General features: G+C 43.3%; 1 protein-coding gene across 1 annotated transcript in view; it reads right to left on the bottom strand.

Moving 5' to 3' along the window:
• LOC118396524 (potassium voltage-gated channel subfamily KQT member 1-like) overlaps positions 1-27,306 on the bottom strand; it is a 309,173-nt gene that overhangs the window by 126,475 nt on the left and 155,392 nt on the right. Inside the window, exons 15-17 of the mRNA XM_035790779.2 lie at positions 3,900-3,975; positions 1,774-1,868; positions 1,436-1,476 (exon numbers count right to left, since the gene is read on the bottom strand). Coding sequence (XP_035646672.1) covers positions 1,436-1,476; positions 1,774-1,868; positions 3,900-3,975 — 212 coding nt within the window. The remainder of the gene's footprint in view (positions 1-1,435; positions 1,477-1,773; positions 1,869-3,899; positions 3,976-27,306) is intronic.

The following is a 27,306-nucleotide window of genomic DNA, read 5'->3' on the forward strand; positions in this document are numbered from 1 at the left end:
AGGGGGTAAGCAGAGGGGGAGAAGAAGAGAGAAGGAAGGATAGGAGGGTGGTATGGAGAAGGAGGAGAAAGAAGGAGATGAGGAGAGAGGAGAAAGAGGGAGGAGGGGGTACGCAGAGGAGGAGAAGAAGAGAGAAGGAAGGATAGGAGGGTGGTATGGAGAAGGAGGAGAAAGAAGAAGATGAGGAGAGAGGAGAAAGAGGGAGTAGGGGGTACGCAGAGGAGGAGAAGAAGAGAGAAGGAAGGATAGGAGGGTGGTATGGAGAAGGAGGAGAAAGAAGAAGATGAGGAGAGAGGAGAAAGAGGGTGGAGGGCTTACGCAGAGGAGGAGAAGAAGAGAGAAGGAAGGATAGGAGGGTGGTATGGAGAAGGAGGAGAAAGAAGGAGATGAGGAGAGAGGAGAAAGAGGGAGGAGGGGGTACGCAAAGGAGGAGAAGAAGAGAGAATGAAGGATAGGAGGGTGGTATGGAGAAGGAGGAGAAAGAAGGAGATGAGGAGAGAGGAGAAAGAGGGAGGAGGGGGTACGCAGAGGAGGAGAAGAAGAGAGAATGAAGGATAGGAGGGTGGTATGGAGAAGGAGGAGAAAGAAGGAGATGAGGAGAGAGGAGAAAGAGGGAGGAGGGGGTACGCAGAGGAGGAGAAGAAGAGAGAAGGAAGGATAGGAGGGTGGTATGGAGAAGGAGGAGAAAGAAGGAGATGAGGAGAGAGGAGAAAGAGGGAGGAGGGGGTACGCAGAGGAGGAGAAGAAGAGAGAAGGAAGGATAGGAGGGTGGTATGGAGAAGGAGGAGAAAGAAGGAGATGAGGAGAGAGGAGAAAGAGGGAGGAGGGGGTACGCAGAGGAGGAGAAGAAGAGAGAAGGAAGGATAGGAGGGTGGTATGGAGAAGGAGGAGAAAGAAGGAGATGAGGAGAGAGGAGAAAGAGGGAGGAGGGGGTAAGCAGAGGAGGAGAAGAAGAGAGAAGGAAGGATAGGAGGGTGGTATGGAGAAGGAGGAGAAAGAAGGAGATGAGGAGAGAGGAGAAAGAGGGAGGAGGGGGTACGCAGAGGAGGAGAAGAAGAGAGAAGGAAGGATAGGAGGGTGGTATGGAGAAGGAGGAGAAAGAAGGAGATGAGGAGAGAGGAGAAAGAGGGAGGAGGGGGTACGCAGAGGAGGAGAAGAAGAGAGAATGCGGCGGAGGATAGGGAGACGGGATGGCAGCGTTGTGCATACAAATACTAGCGTGTGTACCAAACACACATAGTCAAACATATACACACTCACACACTACGTATACACACTATACACACTGGGGATCTCTTCGCAGAAGATTTAGTCTAGTCCAGCCTTATCGTCGTTCCTCGCTGTCTTTGTTTGTGAGATGAGGGGGCACAGTGAGGAGTGACACGAGTTTATCAGATCAACTCTGGCCTGGTGAGTTTCCTCTGGTGGGTTTTACCTGGCAAAAACATTCCTGGTTTCCCCAATGTGTGGTCGAGTCTGGGAAAAGAATGAGAACATGAGAGACACGTTATGGGAAAATTGAAACTTTGGACGAAGCTCTATAGCATTTGTTAGTGTTTCATGTATGTGACAGAAATAGAGAGAGAGAGAGAGAGAGTAAGCTGAGAGAGAGAGAGAGAGAGTAAGCTGAGAGACAGATATAGATAGGAAGGAAGAGACAGACAGAGAGAGACAGGGAGAAAGAGAGAGAGCGAGAGCGAGACAGGGAGAAAGAAAGAGAGCGAGAGCGAGAGAACACAAAGTAAAAAGAGAGAGAGAGATTTAATGGCCCACCTCCTCTGTAGCTCCTTAATGCGGACCATCATGGTGAGGTGTCCCTGGTTGTACTGCTCCATCACGTCCCTCACGTCGTACGGCTTCCTCGCTTGCTGTAGAGCGGAAACATTGTATTGTAGCAACCCAAACACAACACACACAGCACATTGTCACCCACGGTCATCCCGAGGGGACTCCCTCGGGTCAACAGTCGTCGCTCTTGCTGCTGGTGGTTATCTGATCCACCTCTACGCAGACAACACCATTCTGTATACTTCTGGCCCTTCTTTGGACACTGTGTTAACAAACGTCCAGACGAGCTTCAATGCCATACAACTCTCCTTCTGAGGCCTCCAACTGCTCTTAAAAGTAAGTAAGTATAAATGCATGCTCTTCAACCGATCGCTGCCTGCACCTGCCCGCCCGTCTAGCATCACTACTCTGGACGGTTCTGACTTAGAATGTGTGGACAACTACAAATACCTAGGTGTCTGGTTAGACAGTAGCCTCTCCTTCCAGACTCATAAGCATCTCCAATCTAGAATTGGCTTCCTATTTCGCAACAAAGCAACTGTGACCTGTATGCTCTCGTTGGCTGGCCCTCGCTTCATATTCATCGGCAATTCGTTCCAGGTCATCTATAAGCCCAGCCTTATCTCAGCTCACTGGTCACTCAGCAGCACCCACCCGTAGCATGCGCTCCAGCAGGTATATTTCACAGGTCATCCCCAGAGCCGATTCCTCCTTTTGCAGCCTTTTCTTCCAGTTCTCTGTTGCCAATGACTGGAACGAATTGCAAGAATTGGTGAGGCTGGAGACTCACATTTCCCTCACTTGCTTTGGGCACCAGCTGTCAGAGCAGTTTACAGATCACTGCACCTGTACATAGCCCATCTGTGGATGGCCCAGCCAACTGCCTCATCCCCATACTGTTATTTTTTTTTTTTACTCCTTTGCACCCCAGTATCTCTACTTGCACATTTCATCTTCTGCACATCTATCACTCCAGTGTTTAATTGGTATATTGTAATTATTTCGCCACTATGGCCTATTTATTGCCTTACCTCCCTAATTTGACCTCATTTGCACACACTGTATATAGACTTTTTCTATTGTGTTATCGACTGTAGGTTTATTTATTCCATGTGTAACTCTGTGTTGTTGTTTGTGTCGCACTGCTTTGCTTTATCTTGGCCAGGTCGCAGTTGTAAATGAGAACTTGTTCTCAACTGGCCTACCTGATTAAATAAAGGTGTTCTCAACCGGCCTCCCTGGTTAAATAAAGGTGTTCTCAACTGGCCTACCTGGTTAAATAAAGGTTTTCTCAACTGGCCTCCCTGGTTAAATAAAGGTGTTCTCAACTGGCCTACCTGGTTAAATAAAGGTGTTCTCAACTGGCCTCCCTGGTTAAATAAAGGTGTTCTCAACTGGCCTACCTGGTTAAATAAAGGTGTTCTCAACTGGCCTCCCTGGTTAAATAAAGGTGAAATTAAACTAATTAAAAACACAGTGCTTTGTTGTTGCAGTTCAGCAGGCTTTCACTTGTCGTGTTGGGGGAGTTGTTTTGTGTGAGGAGAATGCTATCTTGTGACTGAGGTTGCATCACCCAATTAAACATGACGAGCCAGTATGGTGGGGTCTGTTCATCATCCAGAAATAATGAAGTGATGAGAAGATGGTTTAGTGTGAAGACAGAAACCGTGGCCTGTGTTTGTTGGTGACTGTGTTTGTTGGAGACGGCAACCACGTTCAGATCAGAAAGAGAGTTGTGGACGACTAAAGGCCAAGTGAGGCCATTCTGTGGTAGGTAGGTGCCTTGTCTCCTACAGCTGTGCAGTGAGAGACTCTAACCACACAAGCGGAGGTGAACAGGGTTCCCATGATACTGCGGCTGAACTGACGACAGGCCAGACACAGACGTGCAGGTGCAAGTTGCAGGCACCGACGCCGTCCTACACACACATACATTGTGCACTCCGCCCACACACTGCGTATATGCAAATGCAAGTGGGCACACGCACACACGGCAGTCCTGCAGCTGCACAGCATTCCCTTGTGCTCACCCTCACCGTCCGAAGCAAGCACAACACTATTCTCTCTACCCTCCCTCCTCCTCCCCTCTCTTCCCCCACCCTGTCTTTTACCTGAAATTTCTGTCTGGCCACAAAGTACTTCATTCTCCGGAGTACTTTGACTGCTGCTTTGTGGGCGTGAGACAACCTGAGGGAGACAAACACAGTTCATTTGGTTGCACTGTCGAGAGGAGAACTGGCAAGAAAGGATTTCATTGTTCATGACGCTGTATCCTGCGCACATGACAAATACATGTTGATTTGATTTGTTCCAGCACACAAGGGGTTAAGCCTGCAGATGTTTCCCCGTCTCAGTTGTATTACCTTATAAAAGCAACCTGGCTTGTTTTCTGCTCTCAAAACAACAGAACATTTGTACAACTTGCATGCTTCCAGCCATTCTAATGGGCTTGTACTGCATTAATTTATGCAGAATGTGTGTTCCATGCAATGGCAAAACACATATGGCTTCGAGGGCTAGGAGAGTCCCCCTCCCTACCACACACACACACACACAAAAAACACCAACACACACACACAAACACATGCACGTGTGTGCACGAAAGCACACGCACTCTCAAACAAACACACTGTGTGCTAGAACTGTATGATCTCATCCTCTGGAACTAAACAGGTTTCTCATACAACTCACGGATGTTGAACTCTGATGAACTTGTTGTTCGTTTGTAGGTTTCGCCACAATATTAAAACTGTGAATTTGTGTCCTTCTGTGAATCTGGAACAACCAAACATCTTGTGCAATCTGAGTCACACACGCGCACACACACACACACACGCACGCACACACACACACACACACGCGCACACGCACACGCACACACACACACACACACACACACTGGCTCAACACGCCTCATTTGTGTCAACAAATGGAAAAACCACCGGCACTAAACTAAACACCATAACAGCACACATTGTAGCCTAGTTATAGCCGCAAGAGTACAGACCCACTTCTTCCATCACGCAAGTACTTTGCATGATGTGTTGATGTTCGCTTGGCTTCACTGTCTAAGCTGAAATGCACAACAAGATGCACACAGATCTGGTAAAAAATATATATATATATATGTTGTTGTGAGCCAAATGTGACTGTTGGAGATGACACGGCCATATTTGGGTGTACGTGTGAGTACGATACTTTGATGTGTGTGAGGGCAAAACTTGGGAGGGTGTTTATGTGCGGTTCGACTGCTGACAACTTCCATGGGTCACGGGGTCATGGCTAGAGGATGACCACAGAGCAGTAGAGGAAGTGGTGACCTGCTAGCTTGATCTGGAAATAGGCCCTCAGAGTCTATTCCAGAACTGTTTGGATTATTTTTGGTCCATGGTATAGAATGTGTGCCCTCTCATTTTACAGTTTAACATTGAAGCGGTGGTTTCATATTTCTGGACTGTTATTATATTGTTGTACTATGCTGTCTCTGTACTGGAGGTGCTGTGTGCTAGGACTGCAGCGTGAGTAGTAATGGGCACTCAGTGACAACCCATGTGTCTCTGTCTGTTGCTTCTCTCTGGCACTAGCTGTGCTGACAGATCAAAGAGAATGCAATCAATTCAATATGGATATTGTTTGGGGGTCTGTCTTAAAAGCGGAGCTGAAATATCTGCTTTTCCTTCACGCATGTTTTAAAACATGTGACCCTTACCCTTAGACCTTATCGCTGACATCAAGGGGGCTGGATAAGCCGCCCGGGATGGCGTTTGGAGTGCGTCTCGAGAGACGCCGGATTAACGCTGAGCGATGCCGACGGATTCTTTAACAAGAACATCCTGAAGGAAGTCAGAGCGGGGACACCTTGTAAAATAGCACAGAGATGAGAAACGGGCACAGGAACAAACGAGAGACAGAAGACGGAGTTGCCATCCCCTTCAAAGATAACGGCACAACATAGTCTGCAAAGTCACCAAGTATGGAGATGAAAAGAATGTGGCCCCAAATCCCCCCAAAAACATCCTCCCATAACTAGAGAGAAAGTGTGTGCGTGTGACACACTTTGCCGGGCTCTGAGCGTGACTGTGGTGAGAGATAAGGTCTTCTCTGCTGAAGTGCTCCAAAGCAAATGAATGGCTCCATTCTGAAGGCAGCAGCCCTTTGTTGGGGGGATGTATGGGGGTACAAGACTTGTTGTGACTGCTGCGTTCCAGCCCTACAGCTGGCTAGCTGGTTCTCTGTGAAGAAGCACACCCTCCCGCCTTTGTGGAGTCAACAAGCCCAGTCTGAAGACTTCATTAGAGGGTAGGGACAACAAAAGGACTTAACAGACAATACACTGACAGGGGCCATAAAACATATGGATCAAAGCAGACTGCTGGGACTGCTTTTTCCGCCCTCAGATCTGGGCCTATACGAGGAAATGCACACGAACAATACCAAACAAAAAGCTGAGGCGGTCCCCCCTTCATTTTTGCACCCCCTCATCCGTCTTCCCAAGTGCAAGGAGGATGTGTTTTTGCACCGAGTTGTAGATTGAACATAATTGGGAAAGAAAACACATGTAGGAAACAGAAAACAGGTGCAGTTTCGATCACGGGACTGTTTCCCCCCTCGTTTCCCAAATGCACATGCATGCTTGGCAAGTGACCGTGATAAAAGAATAACATATTTTACACAACTTAAAGTCGGCCCCAGATGCGGCGCTCAACCACATTTGGAGTGTCAGCTTTCCCACATCTCTCTCTCTCTCTCTGGTTGATGACTCATAACACTTGCTGCTAGTCTCATTCTTCTTCTCCTCTCCTCTCCTCTCTTTTATTTCTCCACACAACACAATGCATCCCAGGGATCCTCTGGAGTCAGCAAGCGTTTCATCTCCCACACACAGACTTCAATATTGTTTTGATTGTCCTGTGCCGTATGATTTCAGGGCCAAGGGGGACACGTGTTTATTCCAGTGAATACCCAGGCTTAAGACTGCCAACAGTCTTCCACAGACTCACCATTCTTCACCAGGGCTACTGTGGTCAATTCAATTGGGTACAGTGTCGAGGAGAAATGAGTTGGTGTGGTCCTTTGAAATCCTGGACAGATTATAGCCACATGCCATCCATTGGCACTTGGAGGTTTCTCTCTTAATAAAGCTTTCTGGGTTGATTTTTCCAGGTGGTTACTTTAGAAACTTCATAGTAGTCCTTAGTAACAGTCCGCCTCTCTGCTGTTCCTTGGCTGGAGCCAGTCTAATATCCTGTCTGTGTTTCCTAGGAGCACACAGTGTAATAACGTCTGGGGACAGAGTCCGTCAGGGGAAAGAGGCTTTAGAGTCTAGAGTTACAGGTCGATGGTCAGAGCACAGCAAAGGCACAGGCCTGTAGTCGATGATCAGCTTCGGGAGGGGTCTTTGATCAATGCAAGAGAAAAACAGACACCCACAACATTTCTGTATCAAATCAGAAGAGGCCCTGGATTATCTCTACACTTTACACTTGAAATATGAGAGAGGTTTAATTAGCCGGGAGCCAGTAACTGTCTTTCATGTCAAATTCAGTCGGTGTGTTGTTGAATCATCAGCGAGACAGAGAGGTTGTTTGCATGCAGGAGTCTGTCTCTAGTTTCTCTCTACCCTGCTGTGTATAGTTACTGGTGATGTGTGTTGTTGGTTAGTTACTGACCACTCTCTCTCTCTCTCTCTGAGGGTGTCTGCTCCAGTTGTCTTTGTGTCTGCAGCCCCAGTCAGAGACAAGCAGGACCGATCAATAGACCTTGATCACACAAAGTTTGAGACAATAGCAGGCTGCACTCAGCGCGGCCCGGCTGGGAATGAGCACGTGAACACATGAAAGCCTGTGTATTTAATAACTGACAACAAAGAGAGGAGAGGAGAGGAGAGGCCGTGATTTACGTGCCGTGCCATGTCACCACAGCAGAAATGAGGAACAGTGGGGCACGAAGCCTGCTGCAGCCTGCCACATCTGTCATACATTTCTGTCTCCCAGATTCACCGGAGGAAAGGGCTGGTTGACACTAGCATGAGGTGGTAGAGGACTCCGTTTCTCACTCTCTCTATCCCACACACACATAAATATACACACACAACCACATGCTAGTATCACGTGTATACACACACAAACACATCCTTCCACCACCCTGGTGTAATTCTAAAGGTACTGCAATTTGTGGTTTGATTTCTAAATGGTTGAGAGAGAACCAAACAAAGAAAATTGCCTCTCTGGAATGACTGAGTATATCATCCTGACCAAAACCCCACCCACATTTAATGAACCCACTTTCACAACGTGTGATTACAGAGGAGAAGTGGAAAAGGTCCCTCGTTGCTGATAGAGGTGAACGCTCGAGACAAACAGAGTTGAACAGTTGAACTTTGACCACCCTGAACCCTGTGCTTGGACAATACCAGGAAGAAAACCTCAAGTTAAGGACATGCGCACGAACCCCCCCCCCACACACACACACACGCAGAAATACAATTATTGTTGGACAGGTTTTAGTGAGTAACGTCTAGTTCTCAGGTGCAGGCTACACACCTCTACAGACCTCCAGACATCAGTAGGTCCTGAGTCCTGCTCTCAGAGTTCAGCTGACAGAAACAGTAAAGGTACTTGGTAAGTGTTAAAGGAAAACTCCACCCAGAGCGGCATCATTACACGGATGATTTCTGTACTTTGAAAGCTACATACACTGTATCTTCCAAACTTGAGTGCTGACAAGCAAAAAACATCCCGGGACTATTTCAACACTGGACTAATGAAACAAATATCAAACGGTCGGTTTTGGGTGGAATTATCCTTGACCTCGTTATTTCCTAAGTGACAGAGTAGGCTACTTCCCTATGAATGTCTGGACATGTCAATAGTGGATCTGCTACTGTTAAACAATAATACTACTACATGTAAATCACTTCTACTACAGCTTTAGTTATGCAAAACAGCACACAGACAGATTCAGGATGTCATTGAAATGATTATGTTTGTACAGAACCGGATTTTTCACTTTGCATACTTGGGCTGGCTAGATACGGTAAAGAGCAACCAATCCACAGGTGAATAGGCTAAACCATTTTTTGAAATACAGTTTTATCTTATTTATTTAATGATGGAAAGTCAAAGAACAGTCCAAGAACTCGCTTAAGGGTGATTTGATTCGATATATGTGCGAGGGAAAGAAAGAAAGAAGCTCTGACCTCAGCTTCACAAAATCTCCTTAATTAGGGAAGTGGTGATGTTGGAGGTTACCTAAGCTAAGGAGGTTATTCAACAAAGGAGCCGACAAGAGCAGAGCAGGAGCTCTTCCATAGAGAGAGGAGGGGAAGGGGAAATGTCTCTGGTTGGTTTGGGCATAAACAGCCCTTTAAATAAGTGGTAAAAGGCTGGCTCACTGACTGACTGACTGACTGACTGACTGACTGACTGACTGACTCTGCCATATAAAGAGGGGAGGAGAACCACCGTCCACACATGTACATTGCACAATCATACACACAGAAGCACAAGTCTCCATACCTACACATATACAGTAAACGAACATAGACCTCAACTCCGGAGCACAGTCACACGCCTCCCCTCCCTCCCATGTCAGCCTGGGCTACAGTATTGAAGAGCGGGGTGCAGGTTTTGGTGATGTGGTGGGGAGTGTGTATGTGCGCACGTGTGTGTGTGTGTGTGTGTGTGTGGGGGGGGGGGTGATTGAGAAGTTGGCGAGGAAGGGGAGGGGTATTGGGTTTCTCCAGTGGAGGACAGGCTAGAGAGAGAGGTGCCGAAGCAGGAGCTATAATTCATGGTCTAATAGGATTTGGTGCTGTTTAGCAGGATTAGTGCATGTTAGAGAAATACTCCCTTTATAGCTGCCAGTTAGGGGGTCCTGGAAAAACACCACACTGGACCCTTGTTTAAAAAAAATACATTTCTGTGATTACCCCCTCCAGCGGAGGCCCTGGCTCAGTAGAAGCGTCTTTCCTATAACCGGCTGTATTGGGATTCAATTGGCTGCTTCTTTCATAGGCGTATGATAATCCGAGCACATGAGCCCAGCGTGGGGATGTGAAGAGGGGGACTGTGTGTGTGTGTAGTTGTGTATGTGTGGTTGTGTTTGTGTGTGTGTGTGTGTGTGTGTGTGTGTGTGTGTGTGTGTGTGTGTGTGTGTGTGTGTGTGTGTGTGTGTGTGTGTGTGTGTGTGTGTGTGTGTGTGTGTGTGTAAGAAGTTAGAAGGAACAATTAGAGACACCTTCTTTTTGGGGAGCCAGGGGCTGCTGGAGGTGCAGGTCACAGGCTTGCCCACATTCGTTCAGAGAGACTTAGCTCTATCTATGGGCCCAGCCAAGAGGGAGGGAGAGAGAGAGAGAGAGAGAGAGAGAGAGAGAGAAAGAGAGAGAGGGAGAGAGAGAGGGAGAGAGAGAGAGAGAGAGAGAGAGAGAGAGAGAGAGAAAGAGAGAGAGACATAGAGAGAGAGAGAGAGAGAGAGAGAGAGAGAGAGAGAGAGAGAGAGAGAGAGAGAGAGATGGAATAAGCCCAGAAGGCAGAGAGAGAGGCTGACCCTGTGCCTCCAGAGCTGAGGGCTTCCTTTCAGAAGCTAGGCAGGATTATAAAACCATTCTTTCTTTGAAAGAAGTTATTCTTCCATTCTTGTTTTTGTGGTAAAATGGGTGGGTGGGTGGGGGGGTATGGGGGTCTGGCTGACATTAAAGCCTTGTGTTTAATTACTCTTTTCTCTTCTGATCAGCCCTTTTGTTCCCCTTCAGCTGTGGGAAGGCCTGGTTGGCTTCTCTACAGGGTGGTGTGTGTGTGTGTGTGTGTGTGTGTGTGTGTGTGTGTGTGTGTGTGTGTGTGTGTGTGTGTGTGTGTGTGTGTGTGTGTGTGTGTGTGTGTGTGTGTGTGTGTGTGTGTGTGTGTGTGTGTGTGTAATAGAAAGAGTTAGAAAGAAAGAAGGAAAGAAAGAAAGAAAGGGAGATACTGTAGGCACAGCGAGAAAGTTTGGTGTATCAAAAAGTTCCCTTCACTACCCGCTATGTGCTCCCTCCCTCTGTCCAGATCAGTAGAGGGAGACACCTGCCACTAGAAGAGAGAGAGAGAGAGAGACAGTGTGTGTGTGTGTGTGTGTGTGTGCCTACTTGTAAACAGTATGGTTATGTTATATAAAATGTTGTGAAATTGACCATATTAAATGACAAAAGGGCATGTACGTGATAGGCCTACCTGACATACATGATTATGATGGCCATCATCCTTCTTGACAGTAAAGTGACACAGGCTGGTCATAACGCTTCATGACAGAGCCATAAAATGTATTTTCCATTACGATGGGGGGGGACTCACTGTAAAGAATTCATTAAAGTGACAACAAAAAAAGGGAATTAACTCGAAATTGCAATATTTATTCAAATTTGTTTCTGCAGCCTCACTCGAGGTCTTCACCTCCACCACTGGATGCAACAGATGCATTACGTTCTCTGGTAAAATACAGGAATCGGAAAAGAGGATGCTACAATGCAGTGGCACCGTTAAAGAAATCTGAAAACTTCACACCAGGATATTATGAGAATAGCAAACACTTTCAGGCAAGTTCAAATACATTACAATCCCTTTTTAACATAGCTAAAGCTAGCTCTCAACTGTTCATGTAGCTAGCAAGCTAATGTTAGCTACCCTATCACTAAAGATGGTGGTGTACAAAACAACTAAATACACCCATGCCTTGTTGAGGCAACAACAGTACATTTGATTCACTCTATATACTGTATATATAGTGATAATTGTACAAAAAAAATGTAGAAGAGGCCTGTGTGTTAAATGTAACTCATACCCATAATAACAACTAGCTAACTATGGCAGGCTAGCTAGCGCCTAGCGCTGAGTTAGCTAACGTTAACAGTTAGCATGCGACCTTTAGATACACATAAAAAAGTAACTTTATAAAATACTTATCAATAGCGTGGGTCATATGTACTCATGTAAATATACTTAATACAAGCCATCGTTTGTAAAAAAAATGTAGGAAAAAAAATTACAAGACAAAACATTTATAACGAAAATATTTTTTTTCCTGAGACGCCATCTTGTCTCATTGATTTACATACAAACTTAACTAGCCATGTTTGGCTACACTTATATGAAGGGAAAAATCTCACTTTTTTCCCCACTCGGTCACAACAGTTAAATTATAAATAAAGACTACGGGAAAACTCATGGTTTATGCTATCTCTAGATTTCAAAAATGAAATCACGCTTGAAAACAGGATGAAAAAGAAAACACTGACAACTGACAATTATGCACTGGGCTTCTCTTCCTCTCTTCTTCCAACGTATGAAGTGTGCGCCTGCAGCTAACAGTTTGAATGTCTCCCCCTAGTGGTAGCGTTAAATGTACATGTAGCTATATTAAAGCAAAACCATGGAGGACGACAATAATAATGCGGTGAACAAACAAACTTAGATTCTATATATTTACATATTTTGGAATCAATCACAGGATGTTTTTTGTCCTGCTCCTGCATTAATCCCAGTCATCAGCGACAGAGCATGGGCTAAGCACATGTTTTTTTTTTTAATTTCCCTTTATTTAACCAGGCAAGTCAGTTAAGAACACATTCTTATTTTCAATGACGGCCTGGGAAAAGTGCGTTAACTGCCTGTTCAAAACAACAGATTTGTACCTTGTCAGCTGGGGGGTTTGAACTCGCAACCTTCCGGTTACTAGTCCAACGCTCTATCCACTAGGCTACGCTGCCGCCCCTGTTTGACATCAATGTGTGAATAATTACAATGGTAATAAAATGAATTTCTTTGGAAATGTTATATAACATACTATTTACAAGTAGAATGGAATGGTTTACCTTGTGTGGTAGGATTTGTGCGCTTTGACACTGGTGTCATAACCAGCCATAAAATATTGCTATATATGTCACAACACATCTAAATATACAGTATGTGTCATGACAGTGTTGTGACAATGTTATATGACATGGTTAATTAAAATGTTACTGTAATTTCAGTGTGTGTGTCACACACCACTTTCTCTCTCTCAGTTTCCTTAGGGCCTAAGGAAACAGTGAGAGAGAAATTGGTGTGGCCTTTCCTTGTATGAGTAGTCAACCTGACAGGAGAGAGAGAGAGAGAGACAGCGAGAGAGAGCGAGAGCGAGAGAGAGCGAGCGAGAGCGAGAGATTAAAAGGAGTGAGAGATAGAAGAAAATTCTGGAAATGCTCCTGACATGCAGCACTTATCTCCTCCCTGGGGGCATGAAGGTAGGAGGCCCTCCTAGGCCCCGTCAGGAGCCCCACTGCCCCTCAGCCATAGAAGTGATCCATCACACACACACACACACACACACACACACACACACACACACACACACACACACACACACACACACACACACACACACACACACACACACACACACACACACACACACACACACACACACACACACCACAGAGTAATTAGGCTAGCAGCAGGGTCACTCGTCCAAACAAGGTGCCAGTGATAGACAGAAGGGCTGTCTCTATAGGCTAGGCTGAGAGGGAGACGAGAGGAGAGTCACGGGAAGACAGGAGGGAGGCATATTTGAGGCACTAGGAAGGGCTCCACTAGAGTGGCATGGAACCCCCTCTCCGTTGTTTGGGTAAGGGTGGGGTTGAGGAGGGGGAGGACTAGTAATGAGTCGTGCATAACTCCAAATATGAATTGGTAGAAACTACAGCATGCATAGAGAGTATACTGGTAAACAAAAGCTTAAAATAAGAAACAATTCAAGAAGGGTGAACTTTTGTGACCAATGGGAAAGGAAGATAACTGCTGTTCTATGGAAACTATGCCAAAAGTTAAAAGAGCTGAAGTTGCAATGAGTTGGCCTGACTTTTCCAATCCCCTAATGAGGAAAGAGAGGAGAGGATACCATTACAGGTAAAGGATATGGTGGAGCCCAGGCCAAACACCAAGACTTCACTTCACTGGAACTGAACACGGGGAGGAAATCACTATGAACAGGCTGACTCACACACAACTAAATATTTCTTTCTCTTTCTCCCTCTACCTCACTTCACCCTCTCTTTCTACCTTCTTTCTCCTTTTTTCACTCTGACTTTCTCACTGAACTTCAGAGTAAACTAAGCCAAAGTGGAGAAATTGAGATCTTAATAACATTTGTTCTGACAATGTGAGAAATAGACAGTGACAGAAAGACAGTGAGGATGCCAGAAAGAGAGACAGACAGAGCTAGCTGGCCAGCCAGCCAGTCAGATGAACAGGCAGCCAGAAGGACAGCACCAGCCAGCCAGCCAGACAACCAGCCAGCCAGCCAGCTAGTGGTTTTAAGGGTATAATAGAGCAGGTGGGGAATGTACAGCATCAGATGAGCTGCATGTTCTGGCAGAACCCTATTTTACAACATGTTCCAGTCCCTCTCCTCTCCAGCATACAATTAACATTTATAATTACAGAGGTTTGCAAGAGACAGAGATAGACAGACAGAGAGAAAAGAGAAAGATGGTGTGAATGGGTTTGTCTCTGTCTCACTAACTAACTGTTGCTTGGGAGAAAGATGTTAGGGATAACAGGATGAATTACATTTTTTTTTTTGCTAAAATAGTAATTGCTTGCCAAAAATGTAATTTTTGTAAGGCAAATATTTTTTTTATAGCTATTATGTAATGCAAATCGAGGTGAGAGCGATGGAAATGCTTTTGGCGGTTGATCTGCTTCTGTTCTGTGGGTGGCACTGTGTGATCCTTTGGGCTAAACAATGGGATATCATGAAAAAAAGAGAGTCCATTTTAACAAAGCAAATAGAAGGACTAACAGTACAGAAAGATAGCAATAAAAAAAGTACCATAGAGGCTCAGAATAAGTTAGAGTAAAAACAAAAAGAAATGGAGGAACATATTCATGAAAGATCAAGTGTAATATATTATTTAAAAAACAAATGCAAAATGGATGGAACATGTGACCCGTTTCAGGAAACTAGGCATATGTCGCGGGTCACTACGTCACAGGAGAGCCGCTTGAGCGTAAACTTTTTATCAAAATGTGTTTCTTGGCAGAAATGCCATCTCAAACATGTGAACTTTCATATGCCTTAATAACAAACTTGTATGCCATCTGTAAATATGAATACAATTCTTAAATCATGAGCCTAGTTGGTTTAGCAAAAGAAAAAGGCAGCAACCTCCCTGCTGGCCATGATTGGCTGAGATAATGTGTGGGCTGGACATGCCGAGAGATGAGTTTGAATTGGTCTGCCATAAAGCACACTTCTGTCTATTTGAGCTGGTCAGTATGTCTAGGTAATCCTGTCTAACACAGCTTTTTGAAAATGTATATTAAAACTGCATAAGTGTTGCTCTCCACCTTCTGGAGGACTGAGTTTTTAAATAAGTGGAATTCAAGTATGATAGCTAAGGAGATGGAGAAAACACCTGTCACCGGATTACATCTTCAAACTAAGGGCAACCATGGCATCCGAAAGGAGATGTGTCCAACCATGAATTATGTATACAGGTTAGCTAGCTACATTTTCAGATATTACATGTTTCTAATTTTGACAGAAAGATATATTTGCTGAGCTCGCTATAGCCTAACGTTAGCTAGCTAACATTGAACCTGGTGGTTAGCTACCTGCAATTTCATGTAGTAACATTATGAGTTGTGGTTATGCTTCATTGTTTAGCTAGCAAGCTAACGTTACCTGGCTGGTTCGCTAGCTAACGTTATGTGTATGACCTTATTATTCATATCTTAGACCATTTGCTTAGCTAGCTATAGTCTAATGTTAGCTAGCTAACATTGAACCTCGTTGGTTAGCTCCCTGCATATTCATACAGAGTAGTAATGTCAGGAGTTGGGATTATGCTTCATTGTTTACTTAGATAGCTAGCTAGCTGTCACGAACCTCGCTGAAGAGGGTGCCTCTTCCTGTTCGGGCGGGGCTCGGCGGTCGTCGTCACCGGCCTATTAGCTGCCATCGATTCCTTTTCCGTTTGTGTTGGTTAGTGGTTAATTGGGTACACCTGTTTTGTATTAGGGTTTGTTTGTAGGGTATTTAAGGGCTTTAGGCCCGCTGGGTATTTTGTGCGGGCTTGTTTTTTGTTACTCTGTGTTTGATGGTGTGATTTGTTTTCTTATCTTTATCTTTATGGTCCTTCTGTGGCTCAGTTGGTAGAGCATGGCGCTTGTAACGCCAGGGTAGTGGGTTCGATTCCCGGGACCACCCATACGTAGAATGTATGCACACATGACTTGTAAGTCGCTTTGGATAAAAGCGTCAGCTAAATGGCATATATTATTATTATTATTATTTATTCTCTGGTCTATTTTGTCCTGTTGTTTTGGACTGGCAACCTTTATACGCCCTGTGTGTTGGCGTGATCATTTTTCGGTTGCACCGGTGTAATAAATTTGATAAACGACAGAACCCTGCTCTCTGCGCCTGATTCCATCCACCACTCTTAGTTTTTCGTAACACTAGCTAGCTACATGTCTTACAAAATACTCCACTATGCAAGTAACTATTTTGGGTGTGTTCGTAAATTCAGTCTGGCCATCTACTCCGATTTCAGAGCACTCTCATGCGAGTGTGTCAGGGAGTGCAGAATAACTGATGAACTTACGAAAGCTCAACACCCATTGAATATGGCCGGTGTCAGTAAACGTCGGCAGAAAAAGCATACTTAAATTGTTGCCAGCAGCACAGTTACAGTAACCAACACTCTGGAAAACATGAAAACAGCACAACCAGCACTGCTAGGGCGAGTAAAATGGTCAGAGTGGGGTGTTCTCTCATTATGTGTCTGGAAGTAGCTAGCAAGCTAGCCTGTTGAATCTAGGGGGTACTATTTTCATTTTTGGAAAAATAACGTTCCCAAAGTAAACGGGCTATTTTGTCAGAACAAGATGCTAGAATATGCATATAATTGACAGCTTAGGATAGAAAACACTCTTATGTTTCCAAAACTGTAAAAATATTGTCTGTGAGTATAACAGAACTGATACTGCAGGCGAAAGCCTGAGAAAAATCCAATCAGGAAGGGACTCTTATTTCGAAACCTCTGCGTTCCTATGCGTCCCTATTGAGCAGTGAATGAGATATCAAACAGATTCCTTTTTCTATGGCTTCCCTAATGTGTCTCGTGTCACAATACATAGTTTCAGGCTTTTATTTTGAAAAATGAGCCTGAACGTCAACATTGCGTCAGTGGTCAGCTGGAGTCTCTTTGAGTGTTTTGTGCGTAAGAGACAAATGCGGCCATTGTTTCTCTCTTTCCTATTACGAAGCCACCTGTCCCGGTTGATATATTATCAAATAGATATTTGAAAAACACCCTGAGGATTGATTATAAACAACATTTGCCATGTTTCTGTCGATATTATGGATATAATTTGGAATATTTTTCGGCATTGTCGTGACCGCAATTTCCGGTTGAATTCTCAGCCAAACGTGAAGAACTAACGGAATTATTTCGGCTACAAAAATAATATTTTTGGAAAAAAGGAACATTTGCTATCTAACTGGGAGTCTTGTGAGTGAAATCATCCAAAGCTCATCAAAGGTAAACGATTTAATTTGATTGCTTTTCTGATTTTCGTGACCACGTTGCCTGCTGCTAGCTTGGCATAATGCTATGCTAGGCTATCGATAAACTTACACAAATGCTTGTCTTGCTTTGGCTGTAAAGCATATTTTCAAGATCTGAGATGACAGGGTGATTAACAAAAGGCTAAGCTGTGTTTCAAAATATTTCACTTGTGATTTCATGAATATGAATATTTTCTAGTAATATTTATGTCCGTTGCGTTATGCTAATTAGTGTCAGTATATGACAACGCTCCCGGATCCGGGATGGGTAGTTACAAGAGGCTAGCCAATGTTAGCTTGGGTGCTTGACTGCCGATGTCAGGTCAGAATGTTCAGATCAACCCTACTCATCGGCCAGAGCATCCATTGAGCGCTCTGAACGCAAAACACTCAGATTTTACAAACGGATAATCTGACAGCACAGTTGCAGTCACTAACACTCTGGATAACATAACAGCCTAACCAGCTCTGCTTGGGCGAGTAATGTTCAATGAGCTGTTCTCTCTCACTTAGATGTCTGGAAGAAGCTAGCAAGTTAGCTTGGTTGCTTGACTGCTGTCAGTACATTCGGATCAACTATTAAAGAGATGGGTGGGACTAAAGTTTAAGAGGGTGTGAACGATGCTGAATGGGTGTAGACAAAGAAGGGCTCTCCAATCGTAGCACCAAAACATTCAAAGGCCATTTTCTCAAAAGTGAGTTTACCAGTTTACTTTCAAAGCAAAATGACTTTCACATTGTTCCTCAACTGTAGAATATGATATACCATTTTGTAGCTCTACTTTTATCACATGTAAAAAAAAAACAGAATTTCAAATTTTGCTACATAAGACTGATTTGAGCCGGTCGGTCACATACGGGGAAAAATGCATCATTTTTTATTTTATTTTTTTACTTCAACATAGAAATGCTACCAAAAATAATTTACTGAAACTTGTTACAAATGACAGAGTAATCCATGATTCACCAAACAATATCTTCAAATTGAAAGTAAAGTACTTCAAGTATATATTTTGTTTCAGTGTCCTCCATCTACACTAACCGAAGCTAATTGTGGGGATTTATTTATTCTATTAATAATGTACAATGAACAGCTGTACAGAAAGACTCATGTAAAGGCCAAATTACAGAGGAGGAAAGTATTGATGCAATTAAAGCCTTTAAGTCTGGGAAAACTGCAGGGCTGCATGGCATAACAGTGGATGAACAGTTGAACTCGGAAGTTTACATACACTTACGTTGGAGTCATTAAAGCTCGTTTTTCAACCACTCCACAAATTTCTTGTTAACAAACTATAATTTGGGCAAGTCGGTTAGGACATCTACTTTGTGTATGACACAAGTCATTTTCCCAACAATTGTTTACAGACAGATTATTTCACTTATAACTCACTGTATCACAATTCCATGTCAGAAGTTTACATACACTAAGTTGACTCTGCCTTTAAACACCTTGGAAAATTCCAGAAAATGATGTCATGGCTTTATAAGCTTCTGATAGGCTAATTGACATCATTTGAGGCAATTGAAGGTGTACCTGTGCATGCATTTCAAAGCCTTTCAAAAGCATTTCAAAACTCAGTGCCTCATTGCTGACATCATGGGAAAAACAAAAAAAATCAGCCAAGACTTCAGAAAAAAGTATGCAAGTATAAACACCATGGGACCACGCAGCCGTCTTACCGCTCAGGAAGGAGACACATTCTGTGTCCTAGAGATGAACGTACAAATCAAACCCAGGACAGCAGCAAAGGACCTTGTGAAAATGCTGGAGGAAACAGGTACAAAAGTATCTGTATCCATGGTAAAATGAGTCCTGGAGAAATGTCCTCTGGTCCGATGAAACAAAAATATAACTGTTTGGCCATAATGACCATTATTATGTTTGGAGAAAAAAGGGGGACGCTTGCAAGCGGAAGAACACTATCCCAACCGTGAAGCATGGGGGTGGCAGCATCATGTTGTGGGGGTGCTTTGCTGCAGGAGGGACTGGTGCACTTCACAAAATAGATGGCATCATGAGGCAGGAAAATTATGCAACAACTCAAGACATCAGTCATGAAGTTAAAGCTAAGTCGCAAATTGGTCTTCCAAATGGACATTGACCCCAAGCATACTTCCAAAGTTGTGGCAAAACGGCTTAAGGACAACAAAGTCAAGGTATTGGAGCAGCCATTACAAAGCCCTGACCTCAATCCTATAGAATATTTGTGGGCAGAACTGAAAAAGTGTGTGCGAGCAAGGAGGCCTACAAACCTGACTCAGTTACACCAGTCAGGAGGAATGGGCCAGAATTCACCCAACTTATTGTGGGAAGCTTATGGAAGGCTACCTGAAACGTTTGACCCAAGTTCAACAATTTAAAGGCAATGCTACCAAATACTAATTGAGTGTATGTACACTTCTGACCCACTGGGAATGTGATGAAAGAAAAAAAAGCATAAAAAAAAAAAAAAAGCTGAAATAAATCATTCTCTCGTCTATTATTCTGACATTTCACTTTCTTAAAATATGGTGGTGATCCTAACTGACCTAAGACAGGGAATTTTTACTGTCAGGATTTTAAATGTCAGGAATTGTGAAAAACAGTTTAAATGTATTTGGCTAAGATGTATGTAAACTTCCGACTTCAACTGTATACAGTGCCAGTCAAAACTTTGGACACACCTACTCATTCAAGAGTTGTTTTGTTTTATTAGCTATTTTCCACATTGTAGAATAATAGTGAAGACATCAAAACTATGGAATAACATATATGGAAACGTATAGTAACCAAAAATGTGTTAACACACCTCCAGGCTGTGTAAGGGCTATTTGAACACAAAGGAGAGTGATGAAGTGCTGAATCAAATGACCTGGTCTCCACAATCACCCGACCTCAACACAATTGACATGGTTCGGGATGAACAGAGTGAAGGAAAATTTGCCAACAAGTGCTCAGCATATGTGGGAACTCTTTCGAGACTGTTGGAAAAGCATTCTAGGTGAAGCTGGTTGAGAGAATGCCAAGAGTGTGCAAAGCTGTCATCAAGGCAAAGGGTGGTTGTAGTTGAAATGATTCCACCACTGTGTGACGGTTGTCTTTTTGTTGTCACAGCCTTATTGTATGTCACGGTGGAGTATGAATGAATGGCTTTTTAGAGCAAACAGAGCAATTATCACAACAGAGGTTGTAGTGTGGCTTTTTTACTGGCTTAACTTGGCTTCTTCAGTGATTTTACCCACGCACCCTTACTGGGGAGTGGTCTGCGTGGGGAGGGGGAAACTGAACACTTGCTGTTATTGGCAGAGAGGTTTGAAACTCACTTTCTTATTGGTCTATGATGATGTCACTGTGGAAGGCCAAAAATCCATCCAACAAAACAGGGTGAAATGAAAAAAGTATTATTCCAAACCTCTAGTGTCGAAATATATTTAAAACACAGGAAATCAAGTTTTTGACTGCACTGGGCCTTTGCATGTATCACCTGTCAGGTATTTGAATTGTCTGTAATGTCTAACGTTACTTATTAAATGTTTGTAATGCCTTAATGTAAAATTGGAATGTCTTTTTATTTCTCTGTTGGACCCCAGGAAGATAAGCTGACATTACGGTGTCAGCCAATGGGGATCCTAATACATGTTTTATTCAAATAACTCTCCAGGGCTGCATCTCATTCCGAAAAGATCCTTCCCTTCTGACACCACTAAATACCAATCCAACCATCTCAGATCCACCAAGAAAGTAAATTAAGACTGGGGGCCAGGTAAGATAGCACTTTATTAATCGCCACAAAGGGGAGATTTGATAGCACCAACCAATAAATACACAATGAAACCCCCAAAAACATCCCTTTGAAATGAAATGCAGCCCAGCATTATAACTGACAGTATTGTCATGCATAGCATAGTAAACCTTCATTTATCCACAATGACTTCCGTCATCTATTTCACATTACCTTTCTGAGGATGACTCATTGGACAAACCCAGACCTCCATCTGTGGGCTCACTGGCCAATCAAGGCTCATATCCCAGGTCAAACCTGGTCAGGTTAAGAGCAATGCGTAACATGCTGTTTCCGGGAGATCATGGGGAGTTTCACAGCCTCAGAACAAATGAAAGATGGTAAGCGTGGGTTCTATAGGGCTGCAGAGCTGTGTTGGGGAAGTTGACCTTGCTTCAGTTTCTGTGTGAAGTGAGATCTGAGAGGGGAGCGTGTTACACTGCCTTTTGTGCCTGCATCTTGACCTTTGACCTCAGGCAATAACGGACAAACTGAACTGACTTTTTCCCCCAACTGATTTGTATAAACTTTCCACACCAGTGACAATGCAGAACTCCCGATGCAGAGATTGGGCTCGGAGAGAGACGTGTTATCTAATTTGGGCAAAAGTACAAACAGTACCCCTCAGAATGTGTTGGAACACGTTGAAAACAAAACTGCTGCCAAAACACAAGAACACAGTGTCCGATTCATAGAGCAGCGTTGATAAAAACAAAAACCAAATTCCTAATCTAAACAACAACACAATCTCATTATCCAATTACTGTGATCAAATTCTCCATGTATTTCTAATGACATTTTGCTGTGCTAGGTTGCACCCATACAGTTTGTACTACAGAAAGAGTATTGTCCCATGTCCAGGGACTTTCTCCCAGTGTCTGTGGTGATGATGATGACTTCCAACACATCATTTTCATAGCTAGCATGCATTCTCATCTAAGGCATAAAATTATTCTACTTTTGCTTTGTTCCATTACTCGTATTGAGCAGGGAGATTCTATGTGTAATGTGCCATCATAAAGTATTCACACCCCTCGACTTAATCCACATTTTGTTGTGTTACAGCCTTAATTCAAAATGGATTAAATGAATAAAACATCTCACTCATCTACACACAATGCAACATCATGACAAAGGGAAAACATGTTTTTAGGATTTTTAGCAAACGTTTGAAAATGAAATACAGAAATATCTCATTTACATAAGTATTCACAAATCCTGAGTCAATACTTTGTAGAAGCGCCTTTGGCAGCGATTACACCTGTAAGTCTTTCTGGACAAGTCTCTAAGAGCTTTCCACACATGGATTGTGCAACATTTGCCCATTAATCTTTTCAAAATTCTTCAAACTCTGTCAAATTGGTTGTTGATAACTGCTATAGATTTTCAAGTACATTTAAGTCAAAACTGTAACTCAGCTACTCAGGAACATTCACTGTCTTCTTGGTAAGCAACTTGGCATTGTGTGGTTATATATATATATGGTTATTGTCCTGCTGAAAGGTGAATATAGTGTCTGGTGGAAAGCAGTCTGAACTAAGTTTTCCTCTAGGATTTTGCCTGTCCTTAACGATTACAAGCATAACATAACATGATGCAGCCACCAGTATGCTTGAATATGGAGAGTGGTACTCAGTAACGTGTTGAATTGGATTTGCCCAAAACATAACACTTTGTATTCAGTACGAAAACTGAATTGCTTTGACACACTTTTTGCACTATTCCTTTATTGCCTTGTAGCAAACAGGATCCATGTTTTGGAATATTTTTAATGCTGTACAAGCGTCCTTCTTTTCACACTGTCAATTAAGTTAGTATTGTGGAGTTCCTACAAGGTTGTTGATCCATCCTCAGTTTTATCCTATCACAGCCATTAAACTCTACAACTGTTTTAATCATTGGCCTGATGGTGAAATCTCTGAGCAGTTTCCTTCCTCTCCGGCAACTTAGTTTGGAAGGATGCCTGTATCTTTACAGTGACTGGGTGTACTGATACAATAAAATGTCATTCATAACTTTACCAGAGAGATATTCAATGTCTATTGTTTTTTCTACCCATCTACCAATAGATGCCCTTCTTTGTGAGACATTGAAAAACCTCCCTGGTTTTTATGGTTGAATCTGTGTTTGAAATCCACTGCTTGACTGAGAGACCTTACAGATAATTGTTGGGTACAGAGATGTGGTAGTCATAAAAAAAAGATGTCAAACACTATTATTGCACAGAGAGTGAGTCCATGCAACTTATTAAGTGAATTGTTAACCACATTTTTTACTCCTGAACTTATTTAGGCTTGCCATAACAAAGGGGTTGAACACTTACTAACTCAAGACATTTCAGATTTTCATTTTAAATTAATTTGTAAAAATGTTTTTTTTTAAAACACTTTGATATCATGGGGTATATTGTGTGTAGGCCAGTGACAAAACAAATCTACATTTGATATATTCCGGCTGTAACACAACAAAACGTGGATAAACTCAAGGGGTGTGAATACTTTCTGAAAGCACTTGAAATCTCACACAAAACATAACTGTTAAGACGAGAAGGCAAATATCCTATGTTGCTCATACTTTACCTCATTGTACCACAACATAGTACAAAAAGTCTCAATATACACTGAGTGCACAAAACATTATGAACACCTTTCCATGACCGACTGACCAGCTGAATTCAGGTGAAGCTATGATCCTGTACTGATGTCACTTAAATCCACTTCAATCAGTGTAGATGAAGGGGAGGACACAGGTTAAAGAAGGATTTTTAAGCCTTGAGACAATTGGGACATGGATTATGTATGTGTGCCATTTAGAGGGTGAATGGTCAAAACAAAAGATTTAAGCGCTTTTGAGCGGGGTATGGTAATAGGTGCCAGGCGAACCGGTTTGTGTCAAGAACTGAAGTGTTGCTGGGTTTTTCACGCTCAACAGTTTCCAGTTTCCCGTGTGTATCAAGAATGGTCCTCCACCAAACGGACCTCCAGTCAATTTGACACAACTGTTGGAGGCATTGGAGTCAACATGGGCCAGCATCCCTGTGGAACGCTTTCGACAACTTTTAGAGTCCATGCCCTGACAAATTGAGGCTGTTCTGAGGGTAAAAGCGGAGGGGGGTGCAACTCAATATTAGGAAGGTATTCTTAACGTTTTGTACACTCTGTGTATGTTGGTTCTGTGAGTCACATGGAACTGCTATGAGACATGAAGCCCCAAGGAGAACATTCACTGCACTGACATCTCTACAAATGGCATTTATTCACCATAAAAAGGTTTAATATGAGATCAGCTGATTTCTGTGTAAACGGTTCAACTAATTTGAGCGTGATACGAAGCTGACTGCCTGTCACTGCAATATTTACACTTCCCAGAGGAGAAGACTGAGAAGAATGAAAGAGGGCGAGAGGGAGAGAAAGAAGAAGGATACATTCGTGGTTTCAAAGCAGCAGTAATGAAAGCAGTTATCTGGAATGAGGATCTGGGAACAGGACAGGGTGCTATGCCATAATTGGAGGCTTGTCCAGGGCCAATTTCTCCAAGCAAATTATCAACGCATGGGTTGGACAGCAGGGACACATTGTCGAGACAGGGGGAACAGTGGGGGCTTTGAGGGGCCAGCGCTAATAGAATCATTTAGCTAGCGGCCTAGCTGTGCCGGGGTAATGACAGCGTGTGATGGATGGGAGAAGGGCCCGCATTTCAACGCATCTGCTGCTGTCTGCTAACGCCATTCGCTATAGGCCTCGCTAAGACGGAGAGTAGCACTCCTAAGGTGTGTGTGAACAGATTATGGAGAAGGGTGTGTGTGCGTGTGCCAGATCAAGCCAGCGACACAGAGGGCCCTGTCCACAGTCTTGGGCTAAGGTCAGCCCAGGTGGATTAGAATAAAGGGGCGTGTTGCTTTAGGATGAGAGTGACGTGGCAACACAGGTGACGTGGTGGAGCTCAGTGACACACAGCTACTAATGCGATAAGTATCATAATGTAATGGATGTGTTCAGAGATATGGGTATACTAAACTATTTTGGCTACAGATGCAATGAATATTGTAATGTGATGTATATTTTTGGTAATATAAGTTAGTGAGCTCTTTTGGAAACATAATATGAACTCTTTTAACCATGAAATGAAGTAATTCATCATGTGGAATTGTGGCGCCATGAAAAGTATTATACATGAACTGTATAGGAAACGATGAATGTATATAGTATGTATTATACCCCAGGTCCTGGACTTAAACGTACCCATCACAACCCATTCATCACAAGCACTTTATTGCAGCTCTGGCTGCTCAAGGACAGGCAGACCTGGTGAAACTGCAATGAATTCAAAACAATCCATATAGTTTTCCTTCCATCTCCGACTGAACGTAAAGTTAGGAATTCTCCAGTTCTGGTCTCACCTATGAAATAAAGTTTTACTATTGAGTGGAAAAGAAATCCTACGGGGCTCTAGAGAGAAAGTGTCTGCAATCATAGAAACATCCATCAACAATTCAAAATGGTTCAAAAAAAAAAAAAAAACATTTTAGAATGACCAACTTTTTAAAAGTGTCAAGAAAAAACAAAGTTGACTTTTTGGGAATGGAACTAAGGTGCTGCTTATATCTCAGAAAAAGGAGGTGGGAGGACAAGCGAGGTGGGAGGGAGTTTCTTAACGGAGTGTAGTGGTGAGCTGCCTGTCTGTCTGCCTGTCAGGAGCGGTCCACTCTGCTCAGCCCATGATGCTCTATTTCTTCACCCTGACACTTTTATAGATCTACTGGGAAAACAACGCACCACGGCTGGCCTGGCACTCCCTCCCTGCCTTCCTCCCCTCTACACTGCTGTGCACAGACACACATGTTCACACACAAACCATATACGTGTGCATGCACATATACAGTTGAAGTCGGAAGTTTACATACACTTAGGTTGGAGTAATAAAAACTTGTTTTTTAACCACTCCACAAATTTCTTGTTAACAAACTATAGTTTTGGCAAGTCGGTTAGGACATCTACTTTGTGCATGACACAAGTAATTTTCCCAACAATTGTTTACAGACAGATTATTTCACTGTATCACAATTCCAGTGGGTCAGAAGATTACATACAATAAGTTGACTGTGCCTTTAAACAGCTTGAAAAATTCCAGAAAAAGATGTCAATTGACATCATTTGAGGCAATTGGAGGTGTGCCTGTGGATGTATTTCAAGGCCTACCTTCAAACTCAGTGCCTCGTTGCTGACATCATGGGAAAAACAAAATAAATCAGCAAAAACCTAAAAAAAAAAGTATGCAAGTATAAACACCATGGGACCACGCAGCCGTCTTACCGATCAGGAAGGAGATGCGTTCTGTCTCCTAGAGATGAACGTACTTTGGTGCGAAAAGTGCAAATCAATCCCAGAACAACAGCAAAGGACCTTGTGAAGATGCTGGAAGAAACCGGTACAAAAGTATCTATATCTACAGTAAAACAAGTCCTATATCAACATAACCTGAAAGGCTGCTCAGCAAGGAAGAAGCCACTGCTCATAAACTGCCAGAAAAAAGCCAGACTACAGTTTGCAACTGCACATGGGGACAAAGATCATTATTTTTGGAGAAAAGTCCTCTGGTCTGATTAAACAAAAAAATAACTGTTTGGCCATAATGACCATTATAATGCTTGGAGGAAAAAGGGGTAGGCTTGCAAGCCGAAGAACACCATCCCATCCGTGAACCACGGGGGTGGCAGAATCATGCTGTGGGGGTGCTTTGCTGCAGGAGGGACTGGTGCACTTCACAAAATAGATAGCATCATGAGGAGGAAAATTATGCAGATATATTGAAGCAACATCTCAACATCAGTCAGGAAGTTAAAGCTTGGTCGCAAATGGGTCTTCCAAATGGACAATGACCCCAAGCATACTAAGCAAAATGGCTTAAGGACAATAAAGTCAAGGTATTGGAGTGGCTGTCACAAAGCAGTCACCTCAATCCCATAGAAAATTTGTGGGCAGAATTGAAAAAGCATGTGCAAGCAAGGAGGCCAACAAACCTGACTCAGGTACACCAGCTCTGTCAGGATGAATGGGCCAAAATTCACCCAACCTATTGTGGGAAGCTTATGGAAGGCTACCCGAAATGTTTGACCCAAGTTCAACAATTTAAAGGCAATTCTACCAAATACTAATTGAGTGTATGTAAACTT

This window comes from Oncorhynchus keta, chromosome 17 (genome assembly GCF_023373465.1).
Source record: "Oncorhynchus keta strain PuntledgeMale-10-30-2019 chromosome 17, Oket_V2, whole genome shotgun sequence".
Lineage (NCBI taxonomy): Eukaryota > Metazoa > Chordata > Actinopteri > Salmoniformes > Salmonidae > Oncorhynchus > Oncorhynchus keta.